The 22,850-nt window shown below is 37.9% G+C and overlaps 1 protein-coding gene across 2 annotated transcripts in view; it reads right to left on the minus strand.

Moving 5' to 3' along the window:
• TRIM2 (tripartite motif containing 2) overlaps positions 1–20,827 on the minus strand; it is a 51,030-nt gene extending 30,203 nt beyond the window's left edge. The window contains exons 1-2 of one of the 2 annotated variants that reach the window (XM_032224697.1): positions 20,694–20,827; positions 1,400–1,578 (exon numbers count right to left, since the gene is read on the minus strand). In XM_032224697.1, coding sequence (XP_032080588.1) covers positions 1,400–1,533 — 134 coding nt within the window. In that variant the 5' untranslated portion in view covers positions 1,534–1,578; positions 20,694–20,827. Of the gene's footprint in view, positions 1–1,399; positions 1,582–20,693 lie in introns of both variants that reach the window. The other variant, XM_032224696.1, reaches the window with a different exon arrangement.
• Positions 20,828–22,850: the final 2,023 nt, after the last annotated feature.

The raw sequence follows: 22,850 nt of genomic DNA on the forward strand, positions 1-22,850 counted from the left end.
GCTGTGTTGCGCTGTCACAGCAGCGCAACACAACAGCCATGAAGCGACCATGCTCATGAGCAGCCACCCAGCAAACCCCCTTTGCAGCCGGGCACAGTGCCATTCACTGACCTAGGGGTATCACCAAGCCGCGTGAGCGCCTGTTCACCACTGCCCGGCTCCCACGGCTTGGTGCCTTCCAAATGCCAGTGAATTACACTCTGCATGGCTGGAGAGGGGAGTTGCGCGAGCAGTTGTTCCGCTCTCGCTCCTCCCCTCCCAGCCTCACAATGCATGGCCCAGCTCTCATTACGGAGCCAGGATACCTCCGCCGCCGCCATCCCAGCCTGGCTTTTTCCATGACTTCCAACATGAATCTTTCGTCAGTGGCCGCTCTGGGTGCACACTGTATGGTTGTATGCTCTGCAGGCAGCTGGCCCACAACCATAGAGCGTGTGCCCAGAGTGGCCACTGCCGAAAGACTCGGGTTGGAAGCCACGGAAAAAGCCAGCCTGGGATGGCGGCGGTGGCGGAGGTGCCTTGGCTCCGTAATGAGAGCTGGGCAATGCATCGTGAGGCTGGGAGGTGGGTGAGCGAGAGCAGAATAGCTGCTCGTGGAACCCCCCTCTCCAGCCATGCAGAGCGCTATTCACTGGCATTTGGAAGGCGCCAAGCCGTGGGAGCCAGGAGTCGGTGAACAGGCGCTCACGTGGCTTGGCGATACCCCTAGGTCAGTGAATGGCACTGGCCCGGATACAAGGGGGGTTTGCCGGGTGGCTGTTCGTAAGCATGGTCGCTTCATGGCTGTTGTGTTGCACTGCTGCAACAGCGCAACACAGCCATTCGCCCATTAGGCTGTGCCCAGCTCTTTGGAAGCCCGTTCGCAAGAGAACAGCCACCCAGCAACCCCAAAAGAATAACCCCTCCCCCCATAATAAAGCCCAAGTCATATTTTGTAGGTAAAAAGAAAGTAAGATCCTGTCGTATTTTCGGGGAAACACGGTAGAAACAACAACAGTACTGTACGCTGACAATAAACTAAGTTTTAAGTGCAAAACAGTTGCCAAGGCTTCATTTCTAAGTATCTAAAACAAACTTTACCATCAATGCAACTGACCTCCAAGATAGAATAGTCATTTTCTACGGTCTTATTTAACTAAGTATGATTTATTTCACGTCAAGGAACTTATAATGGTCAAGGGATAAATGGCATCATGAAAATGCAACAAAAAGGGAATGATAACTTAAAAAGAGCCAAGGAGCATTTATTCTTTTATTTATTATTACTTTATGTAATTTTAGGAAAACCTTTCTATTGCCCTGACAATTTACTATTTCGGTATTAAAGATAAACCTAAAACCCTGGGAAGTCACTGACATGGCAACCCAGGCAGATTCAATGGATGGATTGGAAACTTACCTCTCACAAAAAGTATGCAGGCATGGGAGCACTTTGGGATTCTTGTAACGGTCCAAGCATATGCTGCAGATCAGAAACTGTTTGTCAATCTGACGCACGACAGGACTTGGGATATTGGAGCCTTCACTGGCCATCCTAGACCACTGACATATGGATCTTGCTCTTTTTCACCCTGCACACTGCTGAAATATTTTTTTTAAAATGACAAGGCGTTTAAAATTAAATAAATATGTAATTCCTACTAACAATAAACCTCTTTATCCTGACTGAATAATTATTTACTGCAACATGGGGCACAGTTGTTCTTTTTTGCCTTTAGAAGTAAGGCAGCACACAACTATACCATTCTTTTATCAAAAATCTGGGCAGCTGCTAATAACTGCATTACATTAAAAACAATCTCAGAGTAGTCTGCATAAAGAGGTCACCCGAAGCAATTTTTCCTCTAGAAATTAATATAGAAATTTTGTTTAAAAAAATCAAAATATAGATTGCCGCAGTGCCAGAAAAACTGCATGAAATAATGTATTGAAATAAAAGTGTGACCCATTCACTTAAATACAAATCTCAGCATCTATAATGGGAACTATCAGCAACAACCTATAAAGGAGTTATGCCAGTGATTAAAACTAGCAGGAGGATTTATATAGCATCTGCCAATAAGTTCTTAAAGCAACTACTCTCAAATGATCACTTGATTTTCTTTGGTAGTCCTTCAAAGAGCTGAGGTGGTACAGTGGTTAGAGTGCAGTACTGCAGGCTACTTCAGCTGACTGCTAGCTGCAGTTCGCAGTTTCAAATCTCATTGGCTCAAGGTTAACTCAGCCTTCCATCCTTCCGAGGTGGGTAAAATGAGAATCCAGATTATTGGGGGCAATATGCTGACTCTGTAAATCGCTTAGAGAGCGCTGTAGAAGCACTATGAAGCGGTATACAAATCTAAGTGCTATTGCTAAAGCAAAGATGTGGCTTCCAAAGCTATGGAAGGCTCTTTCTAGGCATACATGCTTGCTATCATCTGAGAAATTTAGAAAAAGTCAGATCTGTTTATCCAGGTGTTCAATGTTATTTAATTTTATTGATTTAATTGTAATACTTTCAAATAGTAATCATACATAAAGTTCATATATAAAGTCATATATAAAGTTAAAGTAATAAAAATAGATACACTTGTCCTAAGTTATTATGCTTAATGGAAGAGGAATTGTTAATATTCTAAATTTGGCATAACTTTTTAAAATTGGTCTTACTCCAGAGTCTTCTAGTATAATGCTCAAACAATATACAATGCCCTATATTGTTATAACTTAGCCACAATCACCATTTTGGGAGCGAATAGATCATGTCACAATTTGTCAGCTTTATTTTTAATTTGCTGTATATTTGCCATATATTCTTTGACTGAATTGTTCCATACCACTGCCAAGTACAATTTTAGTATCAGAACACTGTTGAAAAAGAACAGGTTGATGGAACAGGTTGTGCATTACTTGGTAAATACACCTTTGTATTTTTTTTATCTTAGACAAATATATGAATCCAGCATTGCTCCAGTACTCCGTATCCATCAACAATGGCAATAGATCATTGAGTGACATTAGGAACAGGCAACCTAGAATATTCTAAACTAGGCCCCACAAAAGTTTTTTTCAATTAAACTGGTTAGTTTTAAACAAAAGGGGCGTTGGTCTTACCTGACATACTCCTTCTCCGTGTGCTGAGAGAGAATCTTTACTCAGCACACTGGAGAAGTCGACTTATTGAATTCAAACAGAGCAAATCCTAGCACAGGAATAATTACTTGTGGAAAACTATATAACAGAATAAAATAGTATAATAAAGCCCCTTTTAGTATGAAAAACACAGAAAAATGCAAGGATACTAGCAATTTTTGCTTTTGTAGTTTTTGTTTTAGGATTGCATGAAATAATTATGAAAAAGCCTCCTTTGGGGAAAAAAAATATCTTAGATACTCATTCCTTTAATGTTCATTGATACAGAATACAAATAAACCTCACTAAAATGTACCAGTGCTAGTTTTGACTGGATAATTCATTTATAGGTTTATATGATTTTTCCCCTTCTGAATGTGCTTTTATTAAGTATTATTCCAAATAGAAGTTTACAGGTAGTCCTCACTTAATGGTAATTGGGACTTTTGTCAATAATTATGTGGCTATAGAGTACAATGTAGTAGTAGTCCTGGCAGTGCCCAATGCTATTCTTAAGCAAGGTTCATTGGTCATTTAAGTGAGGACTCCTCACAATGTCTGGCTGGCTTCCAACAATCATGTCAGTGAGGAAGCTGGCAGGAAGTTTGATCCCCAGATTGTTTACAAGCAGGCTAGAAGGCAGGTAAGTGGGTACTGCTAGGTGAGAGGCAAATGCCGTGGCATGCACAATTTTGGGGCTGGGGGTGGATGCTGCCAAATGAGTGGAGAGGTTTACTAGAGTGATTGAGATCATATGATCAGGATGAAGTGATGGCTGAAACTTTGAGGAGTGATCCTAAGTACACTCATTCAGTGATGTCATAACTTTGGTCACTGAATGATTAGTCATTAAGTGAGGATTGCCTGCTAGCATGCCTGCTAGCAATAACTAACTTTTACCCCTTGGCACTAAACTACAGTTATGACTAAGTGACTAATAACTGCATTCGTCCAACAAATCTGATTGTAAGAATAAACCATGTCCTCAAGCAATTATTTCTTCCTTAATATGTAAAATTTAACATATTCTTTCATATTAGAATCAAATCCTAGTTTATTTTGAATGGTTTAACTACAGTTTGAGATGTGATTTGGAAGACTTGAATATAACTGATGTGTTTGAAAAAATAATGCATATCTTCATGTTCCAATCTCTTATGCCACAATGATTTCTTATAGAACTTCTATTTTGTAAAAGTACACCCTTTAAGGTCATATCTTTTATATTTAAAAGATTATATTTTTAATTTAATATCCAGCAATTGTATGATCGCATTGTAAATAATTCTGAACTAATCTGTTTCTTACAGACTGGCAAACAAGCTCCTTTTAGATTTTTTTTTTAAAAAGAGAAAAAATGAAATTTCACAATTTTGTATAAATAGTAACTGCCCTTAAATAAAGTTGTTAAACTGTAAACAAAATAAAATTTGTTAACCCAATTCTAGAGTATAGCCTTCAATATAATGTATTCCTTTGATAAGGATCTAGTGTTAGCATCAAAACCACTTCAGAAAATGACATCATGCTTTTTGCTTTAAATGAATACTTCCTTATCAAAATAGATTTTAATACACAGAAAGACTACAGGTATAAAAAGCTGGTGACTATGATGCAAGAATCCATATAAAAATACTGTTTTGTTAATAATCACAAAGAAAGAAATTGTGTGTGGCCACACCCATCTGAAACAGAAGATACAATGAAGACCCAAGTAATTAATATTTATAAATTTCAGCAAAATGTATTACGTATGTTAGAATTATGATTCTATCAAGTGAAACAAAACCTATAAAAATAATAGCTATGCCTGCTCAAACTGCACAGCATTTTCAAATAAAAGCAGGGCTCCGCCCAACTGGTGCTGCCTTTAAGCTTTCAGAGAGAGAAAACTAAATCAACCATACAGATCAATCATTCACAAAACTCAAATTCTAAACCACATATTATGCATGAATAGGTTTCTGGAAGCAACATTTACAACATAAATGTCTAGGCAAATACGAGATTTTTACAATATGAACACTGGCTCAGAAATCAGGCTATGACCTAGGTAGAATTCCACAAATGTACCACTTCGAACACTATTACTTAAGAGGAAAAAAAAACCCAATCAAATCAATAAATTTCCTTTCCAGAAATATTATGAACCCACGAGTAAAATATAAATGATTTCTCAGAAAACAATTCTAAGCATCTTCAGACACAGGTGTTTCTTCCTTCCAGAAATATTTTTCCATATTGTTTTTAATAACTATAACCCCCCTTTTTTGTTTAAAGAACACATAATTATAAACCATGCAGTATTATTTTTAAAGAGAGTAGGAATATATAAGACGGGGGCAAAAAGCATGCTAGCTGAATAACCATAAATGCTCAAGACATACCCATCTTCATGATAAAATGAGCTTAATCAATGCAATAGCAACTAAGAAATCTTTTCCAGGATGCAGTTGTCTCTTGCAGTCGTCCAAAAGAGCCAATCATAATTACAGTAATATATTAGAGTTTAAAAGTCTCACGTTTAAAGCTGTTAGAAATTTGCTACGTCTGTAGTCATTACTGAAGATGCAGCATATTTCCTGCTTCAGATAACAATGCTCCATTCCAGGGAGAAAATTAATGAAAAAAGGAGGCCCAATCAAACTGGCTCTCTCTCTCTCTTTTCCTCCTCTTCAGGTCACAGACAAGTGGGAGACCCCTAAAGGATTCCAGCCAATCAATCTTTATTTAGTGCATCTTTCTCACTCAATCTGTGCTGAAAGACTGCAGCAAATGGTGAAAGGGATTGTGGGATACAGCTGCAGCATAGAACTGCAATGAGATTTGCTGGGTGGAATTCTTTCTTTCTTTTTTGCTTTTCCTTCCCTACTCAGCAATCAGCTGTTTCAATCTCAGTGCTGGCCTGCAGAATTTGAGTGCAAATTAATAGACAGAAGCAGCAACTGGACTGTCTTAGAAGTAATAAATAAAAGTATCACTCAAATACTAATTCATCACGTGGCTCTGGAATAAAACATTCTTGATCTAAGAAAACATTAATTAGTAATGCTGAAGTAGTGAGAAAATTTATATCCTCTTCCCTACTTTTGCTTTGATCAACTTCTGTGATAAACCTCCTGTTTAATATGGTAACTAATAATCAATGAATGTGCATACAGTGAATGAGATCAATTCTCCCAGCCCAATCAATCTAGACCAGGGGCGTCAAACTTGCATCTTCACAGCGTCATGTGACGTATCACGACTTTTCTGCTCTTCGCTAAACTGGGCATGGGCGTGGCCAGTGTGATGCATATGGTCCGCGAGCCATGACTTTGACAGCCCTGATCTAGACAATCCACGATCTGCCTATCTTTTCTTTAAAAGAAACTTTTTAGAAGCAAATTTGTTAATTCCCTGAATAATTAACATCTGCATCTCAGAGGCTAAATTATACTAATTTCAATATTAAACTATTTCATAATTATATAAATGAAATATATTAATGCATTATGTATTTTGTTCATAATATATAACTGAAAAGAAAATAACTAAAATTGTGGAAATCCAAGTAACTTGAAAGGAAGTTAAAATCTCAATGTAAAAATGTAAGGCCTCCTGTCTCCTCTGAGAGGAACTTGACTTGTGATCATTTCATGAACTATCTATTCAGTATTTTTGTCAACAGGATGGAAATAGTTTGCTGTATGTCCGGACTTTCTTATCTAGGATCCTGCTCTGTGAGGTCTGGCCCTGCTTAGCTTCCAAATACAAGCACAGCCAGCTACAATAGCTCTTGCCAATTGCTGAGACTTTCAGATGATACCATCAAATTATTTTGTATAGTGAAAAGCTAAGCACATTATACACACCACCTATAAATTCTAAACAGCTTTAAAACTGCTATTATTCATACTAAATAAAAAACCAACTTCTAATATTTGCTGAATGAACTGATTCAGAGAAAGAATTGTCAGGGTGCTGTTGGATTTATTAAAAAAGGACTTGAGCCAAACTTGACTCCTAGCTGCTGACTGTGTCTATGTGTTCAGAAATGATTTGCTACTACTTTCTTCTGGATTGTTTTAAAATTTCTGAATACAGTCAACGAGGAGGTTTCTATATTGCACTATGCCATGATGTCAGTTGTAAATCATGACTGTGATTTAAAATCATGTATTAAACCACTTTATAATATATGAACCTTAACAGCATGCAGCATCGGTAAAAAAAAAAAAGTGTATGTGGAAAACTAGTAAAACAAAATATCCGGTGTCATAAACAGTACCGTGTTTTCCCGAAAATAAGACAGGGTTATATTTTCTTTTTACCCCAAAATAAGTGCTTGGGCTTATTTTCAGGGAGGTCTTATTATTTTTGAAGTGTCGGAGGCGGCAAGGTTGGTCACCTTATGGCTGCTGCTGTGTTGCAATATTTTCAGGGAGGGCTTATTTTCGGGGGAGGGCTTATTTTAGGGCATGCACTCGAAAGCCCGTTTGGGCTTATCATCCAGGGAGGTCTTATTTTTTAGGGAAACAGGGTATGATGGGGGGGATGGACATTTAAATGTTTGATCTAGAACTACTTTTGATGTTCTAATACAATACATGTAATATTTCTTTAACTCTGCTTTTACCGAGGCATTGCTTCCAATAGAGATAATCACCCTTACTCTTGCTCTTTTTTCAATGAGTACCATATTAATATAGTGTAACCTGACCCTAACTGTTTGTACCCTAATTCATTATAATATTCTTTCTCTGCATTTCTCTCTCTGTGTCTCTCTATCGCACAGTGGTGTGGAAAAGTTTTTGTCTTTTTTTTAAAAATGCTAAATTTCTCATCTCTGAAATGGTATTATACCAAGATATTAAATAATGAAATAGCATGACAGGAAATGTGGTAAACCTCTGGGGAAAAATATCCTGCAGGACATAATGCAGATAAGATTTGATGATTACCGAATAGTATTTCGGGCAGAATCACAAAATAATTATACATACAATTATACAAATACATTGGAACAAACTATTCACTTCTAGGTGAGATGGGCAGCAAATAATAATAATAAACAAATAAAAGTAATGCAGTCATGTGACATCTTGCTTTACAACCACATTGCTTAGCGATATAAATGCTGGTCCTAAGTGTGGTCATAGCTCAAGGACTTCCTATAATACATGGAAGAATGAGATAGGTTGTACATGCAGATGACATACATCTCCACATAGGCTCATAAATCATATGATTTTTGGAAGGAGCACAAGCCATGAGATGAGAGAAACGGCTGATACTCAACCCAAGCAAAATGTAGAAATTGTTGATCCAGAGGGACAACAGTATTTTGGGGTCTTGACGGGGTTGTATTCTGGATCTGGAACTTCTGGACTCAAAGCTCCTCCTCAAAAATAAGTGAAAACTGTGGCCAAAAGGAATTTTGCCTAGCTCTGATTAGTGCCTCAGCTGCAGCCTGGAACAGAATAAACTGGACGTAAGTTATTCATGACCTGCCTTCTTGATTGAAATATTATAATTTGCTGTACATGAGGAGAATATCACCCACAAACTTCAGCTAATCTAGAATGTAGCAAGATTACAGTACTACCATGAGAGCTGCACCATTTACCACTGGGTTTCCAAGTGCAATTCAAGATGCTGGTTGCTACGTATAGTATTCTCTATGGCTTGAGATCTGAGTATTTTAGGAACGACTATCCCCAATAATCCCTGCCTACCCCATCCAGACATTCACAGAGCACCTACTTAGGGTACCCATCTATCAGGAGTTGTGGTATAAGGTGGTCTGATAGTGGGCATTTTCTGTAACAGCTCCCCTTTATATGCACATAAATGTGCAGCTAATCAACAAATATGCAACATAGTGTGCTTAATTGGGATTTCCAGTGAGATGGTGATGTAGGGAGCTGCTCATATGTCAGCTCCATCACTTGGTAGTAGCTTTTTAATTTTAATGGAAGCAGACAACATTGGTATCAGCTGTGGTTTGATTCCAACAAGCTAAGTTTATTGCAGGAAGTGCGGTATGCCGATAACTAAGAATGTAAACTAAAGATAGACTTCTAAGCGCTTTATCTCTACTGTTTTTAATCTAGTACAAAAACATATGAGAACAAATTATGATAAATACAGTGGAACAAACTACTGAGTAATACTTATTATTGTACAGTTGGGCTCAATTACTATAATTTTATTACAACTGCCACTGAAGCCATTGTTATGGTACCCATTTATTTATTTATACCCCACCACCTTTATAATTTTTACAGTCCTCCTCCTATTTTCCCCACAACAACTCTAAGTGATGCAGCTACTGAGTCACATTCAAATTTTATGACCTTTTTGCCATGGTTGTTAATCACTGCCGTTATTAAGTGAATCATGCAGTTACTAAATGAATCTCTTCCATTGACTTTGCCTGTGAGAAAACCCTGGGAAGGCACCAAATGGCGATCATATGACAACCCCCTCCCACGGACACATCCTGTAACCATTGTAAATGCATGCTGACTGCCAAGCACCTCGTGACATGACACTGGTGATGCTGCAGTGGTTGTAAATATGAGGATTAGTCACTGAAACTTTTTGCAGTGCCATTGTAGCTTTGGACCGTTGCCGTAAGTTGAGGACTATCTGCAATGGCAACAATATGCCTCCAATTTTTGACTTAAGTTCCCATCAGCCTGTGTTGGTATAGACACAGGTTGGAAGGTACTAAGATCTTGGCCTCACTCTGAAGAGAATCCAAGCTACTAAGAGTTTGTATTTCTGGAAAAAATGTTTCTAAACTACAGGAATGTGCAAAAATGAGTTAATGAGCATTTCTTTTTTAAAAATGAAATGAAATTCTGATCTATTCTAGTCATACAAAATGTTTTTTATCCTTCATTTGTTTCTTCTGACCTCACATAGGGCAACAATCTGTCTCCCCCAGCTCAAAAAGCCAGGCTTGGAGGAATGACATTTTCTTGTCTTTGTCTGCATCTCATATTTCACACTCACAACCTGGCAGAATTACTGTCAGAAATCTCAAGAGAAGTGTTTTTTTAACACTTTCATATACGGCATCTTGGTGAAAATTAATGCAAAGAACTTTTACAGTGTTTAGAAAAGCAATGGCAAAAAGAACATTAGCTACGTCACTTTCAAAATGCAATCAGCAAAATATCAAAAAAATTCTTTATCGTAAGCAATGAAGCTGTAAGACTTAACATATAACTATTTCCTCTGCTTGAACACATGTTAATAATATGTAACAAGAATAAGAAAGCCATATAACTGAACGTGTTTAAGTGAAAGCGATATTGTATTTTAGCTTTATTTATTTATTTTATTTTATTTAGGGAATTTATATTGCCACCTATTTGTACATGGCGACTTAAAGTGGTTTACAGAATATAAAACCTTATAAAAACAATAAAACTAATAAAGAAGAGTAATATAATAAATTAATATAATAAAATCACCCCCGCCCAGAGACAGCACATCCATCCTGCTCTGGGTTCCCCAGGCACCTGCCAGCAGAACCAGATTTTCAGCGCCTTCTGGAAGAGTGCCAGAATGGAGCCATTCTAATCTCTAGGGGGATATTGTTCCGGGGGGGGGGGGACTACTGCAGAGAAGGCCCTTCTTCTGGGTCTCATCAGGTATTTCTCCTTAGGGGATGAGACCGACAACATTCCCTGCCTCCCCTTTCAAACCATTCATATGTTTATTTTTTATAAACCAAATAGAGAATCACAGATATACATTCTATATACTGTAGATGCTAATAGTTCATCTCTATTTCTTAACTTAGGAAGGCAGCGTTGTCCAAAAACATTTCTGTGTTCATGTGGCCAGCATGACTATAAATCAAATTTCACGGAACACTGTTACCTTCCTACTGGTGTGGTACCTATTTATCTACTTGCATTTGCATGCTTTTGAACTGTTAGCTGAGCAGGAGCTGGGTCAAATTATGGGAGCTCATCCTATCGCATGGCACTTGACTCTCAAACCTGGGCTGTGAGCTTTGTAGCTGGCAAGCTTGGCATCCTTAAATGCTGAGCTATTGTGTTCTCCCCAACGAAATAGTATTTCTTTTTTTAAAAAATCAGTTCCACCTGCAGTTAATTGGAAATTATTTTTAAAACTATGATACCACATTCAAGTATCTTAAAGGTAACTTCAGAATCTTATGGTGTAAATTAATATTTCTTCAATCAATTTAAAAAGGAGTAAGTTTTCATTTAACAACCTGTTTTCATCACTGGACTAGAATTCAAATGAATGAACTTATACAGGTAGTCCTCAATTTATAACAGTTTACTTGGTGACCATGTCAAGCTACAATGGTACTGAAAAAAGTGACATGATGGTTTTTCACACTTATGACCATTACCATGGTTATGTGATCAAAATTCAGATGCTTGGCAACTAATTCATGTTTGTGATGGTTTCAATGTTCTAGGACAGCAATGGCAAAGCTTTTTTGGCTCGCATGCCATAAGCGGGGGCAGCGCAGGGAGGTCATGCATGGGCATGCTGCACCCATAATGCAATGCACGACACCCCCAGCGTACATGCACGCATGACAGGCACGACACCCCCATATTTTGCATGCTTTTTTCACCTTCCACAGGCTCCAGAGACTTTATAGGAACCTGGGGAGGGCGAAAACAGCCTCTCCCACCCCCTCAGAGCCCCCTGAAGCCTCCGGAGTGCAAAAACCCGGCCCTATGGGCAAACTGGAAGTTCGGGGATGGACATCCGGTTTGCTTGTAGGGCCGGTTTAAGCCCCCCGGAGCCTTCAGGGGCCTTCCGGAGGCTTCCCTGAAGGCTCCGGAGGATGAAAAATGACCCTACGAGCACTTCCGGTTTGCTCATAGGACCATTTTTAGTCCTCCAGAGCCTTCAGGGAAGCTTCTGGAGGGCTTAAGCCAGCCCTACGAGCAAACCAGAAGTCCGTTTCCAAACTTCCGGTTTGCCCGTAGGGCCATATTTTTACACTCTGGAGGCAGTGGAGAAGGAGCCAACATCACAACGATATGGACGTGCAGTCTTGATGCTCCGAGACCACAGCCGATATTTTTGCCACTGGGTGGTCAAATCGGACCTAAACCGTCCTGCAGAGACGGTGAACAGGAAGAATACGTCTTGCTGATCTCAGGGACATCGCAAAGTCCCTGATGGATCGAAGAGAAGTTCTTCAAGATGATGACAAAAAATCCAGCCATTAGGCTGATAAAATCGGGGCGGCTCCAAAACGGAAGGATACGGAAAGAGAAAGTGTTTCCAGCTGGTGAGGAATTTTTGCCGTTTTAAAAGAGACTGCCTATAAAAAATTTAAAGTTAATTTAAATTTGAGAACAGAAGAAACAAGCGGCAGAATTAAGCTTTGAATGGTTTTGGACAGTGGGTTATTTTACTTTTTAAATGCTATCTTCATGGATGGAATTTATGCAAGCCTTTTAAAACAAATGGATTAAGTTTTCTTCTACTACTTTTTTTTTTCTTTTATTATTCTTTGTAACCTATGGACTAAAATTCTCCTTTCATTATTGTGGATGTTCTTCTAACTCATTCAAGAATCGGACTTTTTTTCACTTGAAATACAAAAAAGATACAAAAAGAAACAAAGAAAATTGCAACAATAACACTGCTACTCGGAGGCTGGAAGGTTTGTGTATTGGGAACGAAACACTTTTACTTTTCTCACTCATTATCCTGGCTTGGCACTTCAAGGTCTCACTGCTTGCTTATAGAGAGTGATAAGAAGAAAAGCATACAGATGTCCCTTTGAAGTATATCTTTAACCAGAGAAAAGTGAAATTAAAACATTATTGTGAATCTATGCTTAATTTTGTTAACCTTCTAAGCTAGAGCAGCAGTGTTTGTTAGCTGGAGATAATGGCACAATTTCAACAGCAGAAAGAAACTTTAAGTCTGCAAAAGATATTCTCAGAAATAACAATGGCAGTGATTCACTTAACAAATGTCTCACTTAGCAACATAAATTTTGGGCTCAATTGTGGTTGTAAGTCAAGGACTATCTATAAATCTCACCAAGGAAGGTGAAATCTAAAAAATATCCAGTGAAATCAATGCTGAACCCGACTGAGTACACAGCATACACCACTTCTTTTATTTATTTTTTTGAGAAAATTTTTTATTGTTTTAGTTAAACAAAAAAAAACAAGAAAAAAATCATCTTTCGTTACATCTTGTTGAAAGCGTATCGATTGGTTACAAATATATTCCGTGCGTTTCTTCCACAGTCCTTACATATACTTCATTCAAATCATGTTGTACATTTTAAGTCAAGAAAGAAAAGTTATGTATTTTACTATCCCTGTACCATAATTTTAATTTGGTTACCATTGTTTAAACATGTTTTTATCTAGAATCATTTATATTAGAAGACACAACCATCTACTGGTGTTCATTTGCAATTTCAATAGATCTCCAATTGCACCATTGCACCTTTATGACATGTTCTAAAATTAATTTGGTTAAGTAAGATATCTAAGCATCCCCCCCCCCCGTAACACACCTGTATGTATCATTAAATATTGTCCATTAACATTTCATTGTTATTATTGTAGTTAACTAAAGGTTATTTGCTGATTATCTCACCTCTCCTCTCCAAGCCCACACAATATTATAACTTTATAACCGTCTTTAAACAATGATTTATTAATAAGATTTATAGGACTTTTCCCTCAATCCCAAATTAGTTAATTACGTGCTAAGAAAATAAACATTAGACATCTAAGACAATCTAAGAGATATTAACATTTCTACTTAACAATCACCCAGAATGTACATTAGCATTTCTATGGCCTGGTTATTTATTCTAACTAGGGTTATTATTTCTCTATTAGTATCATAGTAAATTTATGTTAACGGATAAACATTCAATGGTAATCTAAAACAGTCTATAAGGTACTAAAATCTCTACTTAATAATCATCAAAAATTAACTAGCTTTTTTCCATCAATTGGCATTATTAACCAGTATCTTTCCAGTAACAAAATGGCCTTTCATCTCTCGCCAGTTGTTGTGTCAATTCTCTATCCAGAACCTTTCCAGGGTTTAAGACTTCTCTCCGCACTTTGAAGCTTAAATGATCCCTCATGTGGTTTTGTTGCCCTTGAATTGTTATTAATGTAAGCTTAACTTTGGTTGTCAGGTTTGTTTCTGAATAAATTTGTCTTATTAACTCCATCTTTTCCGCTCTTTCTTTTTCTCCTACATCTTGGAGTTTGGGGTGGAACACCAAATTATCAAAGTCACTTTTCAAGCTTCTCTTCTTTCCACTTTCACTCACGTTTACTCCATTTATAAGTTCATCTGAGTTCTTATCTTTGTTTTCTGTATTTTCATTCACTTCTTTAATTTCTGGGGCTGTAACTCCATCATCTTTTTTTGTGATACCCGATAGTCTGTCCCATTTCTTGTCAAATCTCTCAAGTCCTTCTGAGATGTTTTGAAGTCCAGCCAAAATGTTTTGAATTAACAAGTTTTCTTCATCTGAGTATTGCTTCATTTTTTAGAGTAAAGAAAAATATAAAGAAAAAGCAAGAAGAATAATTTGATACTATCTGCCACTCTAGCCTGTCACAGATTTTGAAGAATATATCTATTTTTATTTTAGACAAATATTCTTTTATGGTTTTCAAAGAAGAAGGGTTCTAAAGTTTTTCTTTCCTTTTCCAATTCTTGCCAAAATATTTTCCACACAGCCACTATTTGTAACCTTGGGTCTTTATCAAGTTTTAAAGAGACGTTCCAAACCCTTCTGTTGCACAGTCAGTATAGTCAGATAAGAGTGAACAAAGGAAACATTGTTACAACAGCAAAGGAAAAAAAAGCTTCAGACTTGGGCTTCCAAGTGGCAGATTCAACTCTTTTAAAACTTCTTTCCTTAAGTATATTTAATATAATACTGTAACAAGTAGAAGAAGAAATTTATTAAAGTAAAAAGAGTTTTAATTTAAGCCAAAAAAGTTAAAGTAGTAAAGGGAAATAGGGAAAAAAAGATCCCTTCACCTCAAGCGGAAAAAAGGAAAGCGTTGCAATCACTCAATCCACAAAAGATTACAGGCAAGAGCAAAAAACTTTCTAAGACAGTCCAATAGGAATTAAATACACCACTTTTCTTGCTTAATGGACTAATTAAGCTTAAGAAAAGAGTCTCTTAGGGCAATCTTCTAAAAGAAAAGAAAAAAAAACCTCACCAGATGGAAACACTTTCATTTCTCTCTTCCTGGAGCCGTCTCCAACTATGTCAGCCGGAGGGGGGGGGCTGCCTGTTTGCCACCGGTTGGAAGCGCTTCGCTTGGGTCACTCAGGGACTTTGCGATGTCCCTGCGACCAGCAAGGTCTTGTCTTCCCGGTCACCATCTCTTCGGGATGGTTTAGGTCCTGCTGGACCATCCAGGGGCAAAAGTGTCATCGGCGGATTCGGACAGTCGAATCCGCACAATGTAACATTGCGACGTTGGCTCCTCCTCTAGCATACACCACTTCTTTTAGATTGCTCAAATTATTATTGAAATGACTGATATTTAAAGTAAAAGCTAAATCCTGCATCAGTCCAGTTGATCTTATATACAGGACCATTCCACACTGCAGCCAAAGGAGCCTCTCTTCCATGGTCTTGTTCTGACCCAGCTCCCCAAACACAACAAATCCTCTGTAGTTGAAGCAATGATTCCTCTATTAGGAGTGCCAGCAGCCTTGGCAAAAAGTTTCTCTTTCACCACAGGCTAATAAGTCTGTCTGGCAGAGAGATGAATAATTGTCTGCCATATCTATTTATCTCCCCCCCCTGCCTTTTATCCCCAGAGCTAAGGTGGGGCTTTGCTAGCAGCAGTGGCTCTTCTTTCCCAAGGATCGGCCCACAGATTTCCACTGCTCTTCTCTCCTCTACCTTCTGTGCATCCGCGCATCAGGCACTGGACCCAACTGTTCCTCCTCTTCCTCATCAGCCACCTCCAGACCTGGGGGCTTTTGATTCTCCATCTGAGGGCTGCCTGACAGCCCAAGTTCCGCTTCCGCCTCTCTCTCTTCCAACTCCACTCCCTCTTCCCCTTCGGAGCTCTCAGATTGCCTTGATGCTGTCCCTGACTCCCATGCCTCCTCCTCACCTGATTGGGCTGCTGGAGGGCCAATGGCCGACAGGCCACAACAGGTATATGTGTTTCTTAAGTCTACTTCATAAATTCCACTGCTGAATTGCAATGAGGTTGCCACAGGACTGGACTAGTCCTTAGTCCAGATTATCTTCAGGGCAATGCCAGTTGGTTATTCTCTTGGGTGTCACTGATTGGCTCCTAGGTGGATCAATGCACTGGTGCCAGCTTTTTCCCTTTAGGATCTGTTTCCTCTTCACTAATTGTAAAACTTTCCTTTGCTTTTTTAGATGTTTGCACACATACCCCCTTTTCTTACATATTACTCTTTGACACTAAAGCAGACCTTTCTAAGTTTTTAATCAAAGCAATCAATGGTGGTTCTTTCTATGCCATAAATCCAAGGAATAAGCTACCACTTGAACAAAGAACAATGTGCCATGTTGTAGCTTAAAAATTAAAGAAAAGGAAAGGAAATTTTGCTGAACTTTAGACAGGATGTAGAAAAGCAAGGGAAAGATGCTTTACCCAGCCTAGAGAGAAACTAAAGAATGCCCACAGAGAGATGAAAGGATTGAATGGAGCATGAGCCTCTTGGGTTGGAAACATTTCATTATCATAACAGCTATCACGGGATTAACTGCCAACCAGCAAAAAAACACATAGCCAAGATAGGCTGTACAAGGTTAGGCTAGGAAGGGGGAATGCTACAGCAAATTGGAGCAGGAGCTGTTATTAAATACAAAAAGTGTTAGAAACCATCTGGTATGAAAGATAGCTCAAGTCAGAAAGCACAAAGTTTGAAGCAGAGCTAGAAACCGGGGGACATGGGATGCACTTGACACGTGCTGAGAGTCGTAGTAGTATAATATTACCCATCAGTGAATATCTGTCTGCTGTATTGTGTAATCATGAAAAGGATAAAGCATGCAAATGATGGACCCGATCCTTAGTATATCACACAATTCACTGGAATGACAATAGCTGACTGATATGGCATGAAGACTGTCAAGAGGCAGAACTCTCTGTTCGAATATTCAAGCAGGCATGAAATATAACAGCCCACGCCCCAATTCTGTAGAATTTAGCCACAAAAGGAACCAGTCCCCAATTAGGTTTATATGCAGATGTATGAAAGCAATCAAGTAAACTACATAGGATCATTAGGGGCTGCTGATTTCCAGGTGGTTGTCATTAATGTAAAAGGCAGATCAGAGACTGGAAAAATTATCACAGATGGTACAATGCAAAAAATAAGCGGAATTAAATGAGCTGGCATTTGTAGCAACCTGATTTAGCCTTACATTTAGCAGACATACAGGACAGTTGGTTCAGGTGAAGAATTATAACAAAACTTGATTTTACTGTACGAACACCAACAATTATCAGTCAAACCAACAGTTTAATTTTTAAAATATCCTTAATGTCACACTCCAAGCCACAAGTAAGAATATTTAGCTTTGTATTTTTTATACTCTATATCAGGTCTGTTGACACTAATCAGCAGACTTTCCCAATTTGATCACCTATTAGATATGTGAAATTACAATTCCCCAAATTTCTAGCCTGCATCACATGGTTTTCAACTATTTTGCATTATTTAACACATAGACAGCTTTAATTCTGAGAATTGTCAAAGAGCGAAGAACTCAAGTTACAAAACAGATGTCGGAGAATATTTGGGAGCTTTTCTTATTCATCTTTGACAGTCATTGGGGAAGGGTACCAAACTGAGAAGGAAACATAAGAAAGGCTGAGCGCCAAAGAATTGAGGCCTTTGAACGATGATGCTGGAGAAGACTCCTGCGAGTCCCTTGGACTGCAAGACGATCAAACCGGTCAGTCCTAGAAGAGATCAACCCTGACTGCTCTTTAGAAGGCCAGATCCTGAAAATGAAACTCAAGTACTTTGGCCACCTAGTGAGAAGGAAGGGCTCACTGGAGAAGAGCCTCATGCTGGGAAAGATTGAGGGCAAAAGAAGGGGATGACAGAGAATGGAATGGCTGGATGGAATCACCGAAGCAGTAGGCGTGAGCTTAAAGGGATTCCAGAGGATGGTTGAGGAAAGGAAGGCCTGGAGAAGTGTTATTCATGGGCTTGTAATGAGTCGGACATGAATTCACAACAACAGCCAAACTTAGAACTTAAATTTGTATTGAATGGTGATGGTTCTCCAAGATTTTATTCAACAACCTTTCTCAATTCTGCCTAGAAATTCCAGAAACTGAATCTGAAACTTTTGTACACCAAGTTTCTGTTCTGTGCCACTAAAACTATATCTTGGTGAACTTATATCCTGCTTTCCACAATAAACAGCTGAATGTTATTGGAATTCAGTAATCAGAAGCTTTCAGTCCTACAATTGTTGCTTTTGCACAACTATAGCCAACACCATTATCAATGTTCTCAGATAGATACTTGCATTCAAGTATCAGAGCATGAATCTTTAAAAAATGATAAAAGAAGATGTGCCAAGCAGCACATCCTAATTACATCTAGTCCCATTTAAATTCTTCAGTGTCCTGGAGTGGCCTTAAATGAGAAGTATTCTGGGAAACTAAATGGCACTATAAGGCACTGCTATTCTAACTGCTTTCTACTTTAGTGTGCCAATGCTTATCAGAGTAGCTTCAGATTGCCCATGAAAAGTTTATTGTGCAGCCTAATATGCTTCAGATCCCACGTCCCTTATTAAGGGCAATTAAAACTGCTTTATTTCTTCTGGCTGTACACAGTTCTCTCATCTTGGCTAGAAATAAAAGGCAAGTAAATTGTGAACAGACAGTAAAATGGAAGAACTGTTCAATGCCCTTGATTATAAACCTGGGGTATAGTGCTTCTCTGGGGCTTTGAAAATTTTCTCTCTCTCTAATTTTGATTATATGTCATCATCTCAGCCTGCTTTATTAAGTGATAGTGTCATATGGACTGTGGAAATTATTCATCAGATAGTATGTTGTTGCCAAATACATTCTTAATGAATTTGGCATTTTTAAAAGTAATGTTCTATTTCAACATGTACATAATATATGTTCTTTCACAAAAGCATTTGGCTTTAATTCAATTTGCAAAATGCATAGCTTTGTATGTTTAATAAAGATTCCAGAACTTGGATGTAACCATCCCTAGTAAAATATAATAGTCAGAGGAGAGGGAGTGCTGAAGGCATTATTAGAAGAAAATTAATATGATTAATTTGCTTTACTTCTGACAGAAATAAGAGAAAGGTTTTTTTTAAAGCACAAGTTGTGTTCTTTTGAAAATTATTTTCCAATAAATCCTTACTCATACAGGCAAGTCATGTTTTGACACTGCTGCAAACTTGTACAGAACATCAGGAAATACAAGAGTTTCCTTATCTCCTTTTCTACAGGCCTTTGGGCTTTGTATTAGCTGTATATGTTTGTGGAGATAGGGATGTGTTTTAGGCATGTTTTTGAGGTGATGCTGAGGCCAGTTTTTGCAATTCAATTCATATGCTTAGAATATAAGGCTCATATAGACTTGCATATACTTTCAGCTCAATATGAGATGGCACAATTTCTAAGTTATTTATCCGTGGTGTATATTTCATTTCTGGATAGTAAATTATCATTATATGCGGAGTCAATTTGGGAATTTGGTTTTCATAAACTACGAACAATACTTAATCTAGATTTTACGGATTATCAATTTTCTAATTTAGAGTACTATTATCATATATTGTACATATAATTTCATCAAAGTGTTTTGATAAGAAACCTTTTTTTAAATAAAGATTTTAAGTTTATAAAATAGTAATGTATTGTGTTAACTTTATAACTCTGTAAGAACCCACATTTTGTTTTGTAAAATTATAGAAATGTTTTTCTTATTCCAAATGTTTAGGAAAGTTTAAACTTATTCAGAGTATAAGAATCCAAACAATGTTTTATAAACTTTGAGGGATGAATTAATGTGAGATATGAGATATTATGAGCTATTTGATGTTAGAAATACTGTATGTCATATAATGCCACAGTTAAAACTCAGTTCTTTTTAGTGGAATTTAATTTCTGATCCTAATCTATGCCCACATCCCAGCATAGGCCCAGAACAATCCTTTGATATCCATCAATATATTTTCTCTTAGAGGCTTTAGAGAAGTTCCTTATGATTATTTTCATAATTCTTTTAAAATGCTATCTTTATCACTGTGTCCTATTAAACCTACGTCACTGTTTTTCCTACTGCTTTCCTGCAAGATAATCTCACAGTTGTTTGATGGACATTTTAACAAGCATGTTATTGAACACAAAGTAATATTCTTTTTCCAGTTTAAGAGATCCTTCCGGAACAGACCAACACAAACGTCACATCCAGCTTTTAAAATATTTTTAGGATTTTTCCAATCCCAGGAGTATATAAGAAAGAGAGAAGAAATAAGTAGTGTTGGGGGTGGGAGAGAAAGAGAAAGGGAGAGAGATAATTCAAAGCTTACTTACAGGCATTCCATTATGTCTTTTCCAGGGATTGAAATACAGTCTCTTTGGGGGGAAAGAGTTTGCTCCCAGCAGCATTTCAGACAATTGGTCCCATTATAGCGATCATGAGGCTGAGTTAAAGAGTAGCCTTGCAAAAACATAAACAGCTTGTCAGCACAACCGAAGAGGTGGGACTTAATCTCATGGGACAGTTCCAGCCAATGATCAGTCTCTTTGGCAACTGTTTGGTTAAGATATAGTGTTTCATTCTTAAAAGGAGAGTGGGGGAATGAGAAAAGCCCACAAGAATAAACGGTGCCAGCGTGCTCGTAAATGAATAGGAGCTAAAAATGCTTTGCACAGGGAAAATACACATCATTCTATGGAAGGTGTCAGCTATAACTCTTACATGGCAGGCCATCTTGTAATGTTTTCTATGATTCTAATAGATTTTTGAAAGTATAAATAGACTGTGGGACATTTTGCTTTGCACTGAAAATTACCAGAGCATTTAGATTAGAGCTTTAAATTGCCAAAACTTCGGTAACAAATTCCATGTCGTGACTTTGACCACTGTTTCTCAAACTAGCCTTCCACCAGAGCAGGGGTGGGTAACTATGGCCTTTTATGAACATGCTGGCTCAGGAATTCTGAGAGTTAAATTCACAGTTAATAAAAGGGCCCAAGTTGCTCACTTTTGAACTAGAGGAATTCTCCAATAAAAATAGGAAAAATGATCAGGGAAGCATTCAGGGAATTCTGTAAAACATTTCAAAGTTGAAATGGCTTGGTTTCCCATTTGGGACTGGTTGTCCCTATAAGTCTGGAAGCATTTCAAACCCAAAACACTGCTTCAAGTTCAAACATTTCTAAAATGATTACAACAGTCTTTGTAATTATTGACAGTGTATTATGGGTCAGTTCCAGCCAACGATCAACCTCTTTGGTTAATGATTGATTAAAATACAGTCTTAAAAAGATAATGTGAAGCTGAGAAAAGCCCACTTATTCCCCCAGTTGTATGTAAATAGATTGAATTCTCAATATTTTGCACACTGCTGTAATATGGCTAAGATTTATGGTCCAAAATATATATTATAGACTATAGGTTGATTATCAACTCCTAATATAGGTAGTCCATTGGGACTGGCAACTCCATCATTAAATGAAATTGTTGATAAGTGAAACCATGACCATACTTATAATCTTACTTCAGCTTTCCTTTCCCTTACTGACCTGAAAAGATTGTAAATGCATTTTGGTTGCCAAGTTACCTTGTTTTTTCTAACGGTGGGCATTAAACACAAATTACATACATACATACATACATACATACATACATACATACATATATATATATATATATATGCACAGATAATACATAATATTGTTACATTCTCTATAAAGAGAATAGAATATTGTTACATTCTGAAAAAAGAGTGAAATAAAAATATTATGCAGAGCTTTTATCTGGATAGAGTTTATCTTGATACTTTTAGGACTAGTGGTTTACTTGAAATACTTCCTAGACTAGAATAAATGACTGTTTTATAACTGTGACTTCACAAAGCAGACATTCCTCAAATCAATCAAGGGTTTCTGGTGGACTCATTAGAGGACATTCACATATTTCATCAGGTTTCTGGGTACCAAATTAGATACGATGAACAAGTACCATATTTTTCAGAGTATAAGACGCACCTTTTTTCCTCAAAAAAGAGGCTGAAAATCTGGGGGCGTCTTATACATCGAATACAGCATTTTTTGCCTCCCAAAGCCTCGCCCCTTCACCAAAATGGCTGTGCATATGCTTATGGAGGTTTTCAGAGAGCTCCTGGGGGCTGGGGAGGGCAGAAATGAACAAAAAATGGGTCATTTTTGCCCCCCCAGCCGCCAGCAGCCCTATAACCCTCCATAAGGCTACATGCCATTTTTTGCTCGTTTATGCCCCCCCCTTGAGCACTCTGCAAGCCCCAAGGCTATTCATGCCTTTTTGGGGGGGAGGAACGGGCCCGTTTTTGTGAAAAACAGGCCATTTTGGGGAGGTTTGCAGAGTGCAAAAACTTTTTTTTTCCCTTTTGGAAAGCTCTTTAACTGATTGATGAGAATTACATTGATCAAGTGCTGTGCCAGCAGAAACACCTACCTATCTACTGTATTTCTCTCTCTCTCTATTTC

This window comes from Thamnophis elegans, chromosome 9 (genome assembly GCF_009769535.1).
Source record: "Thamnophis elegans isolate rThaEle1 chromosome 9, rThaEle1.pri, whole genome shotgun sequence".
Classification (NCBI taxonomy): Eukaryota; Metazoa; Chordata; class Lepidosauria; order Squamata; family Colubridae; genus Thamnophis; species Thamnophis elegans.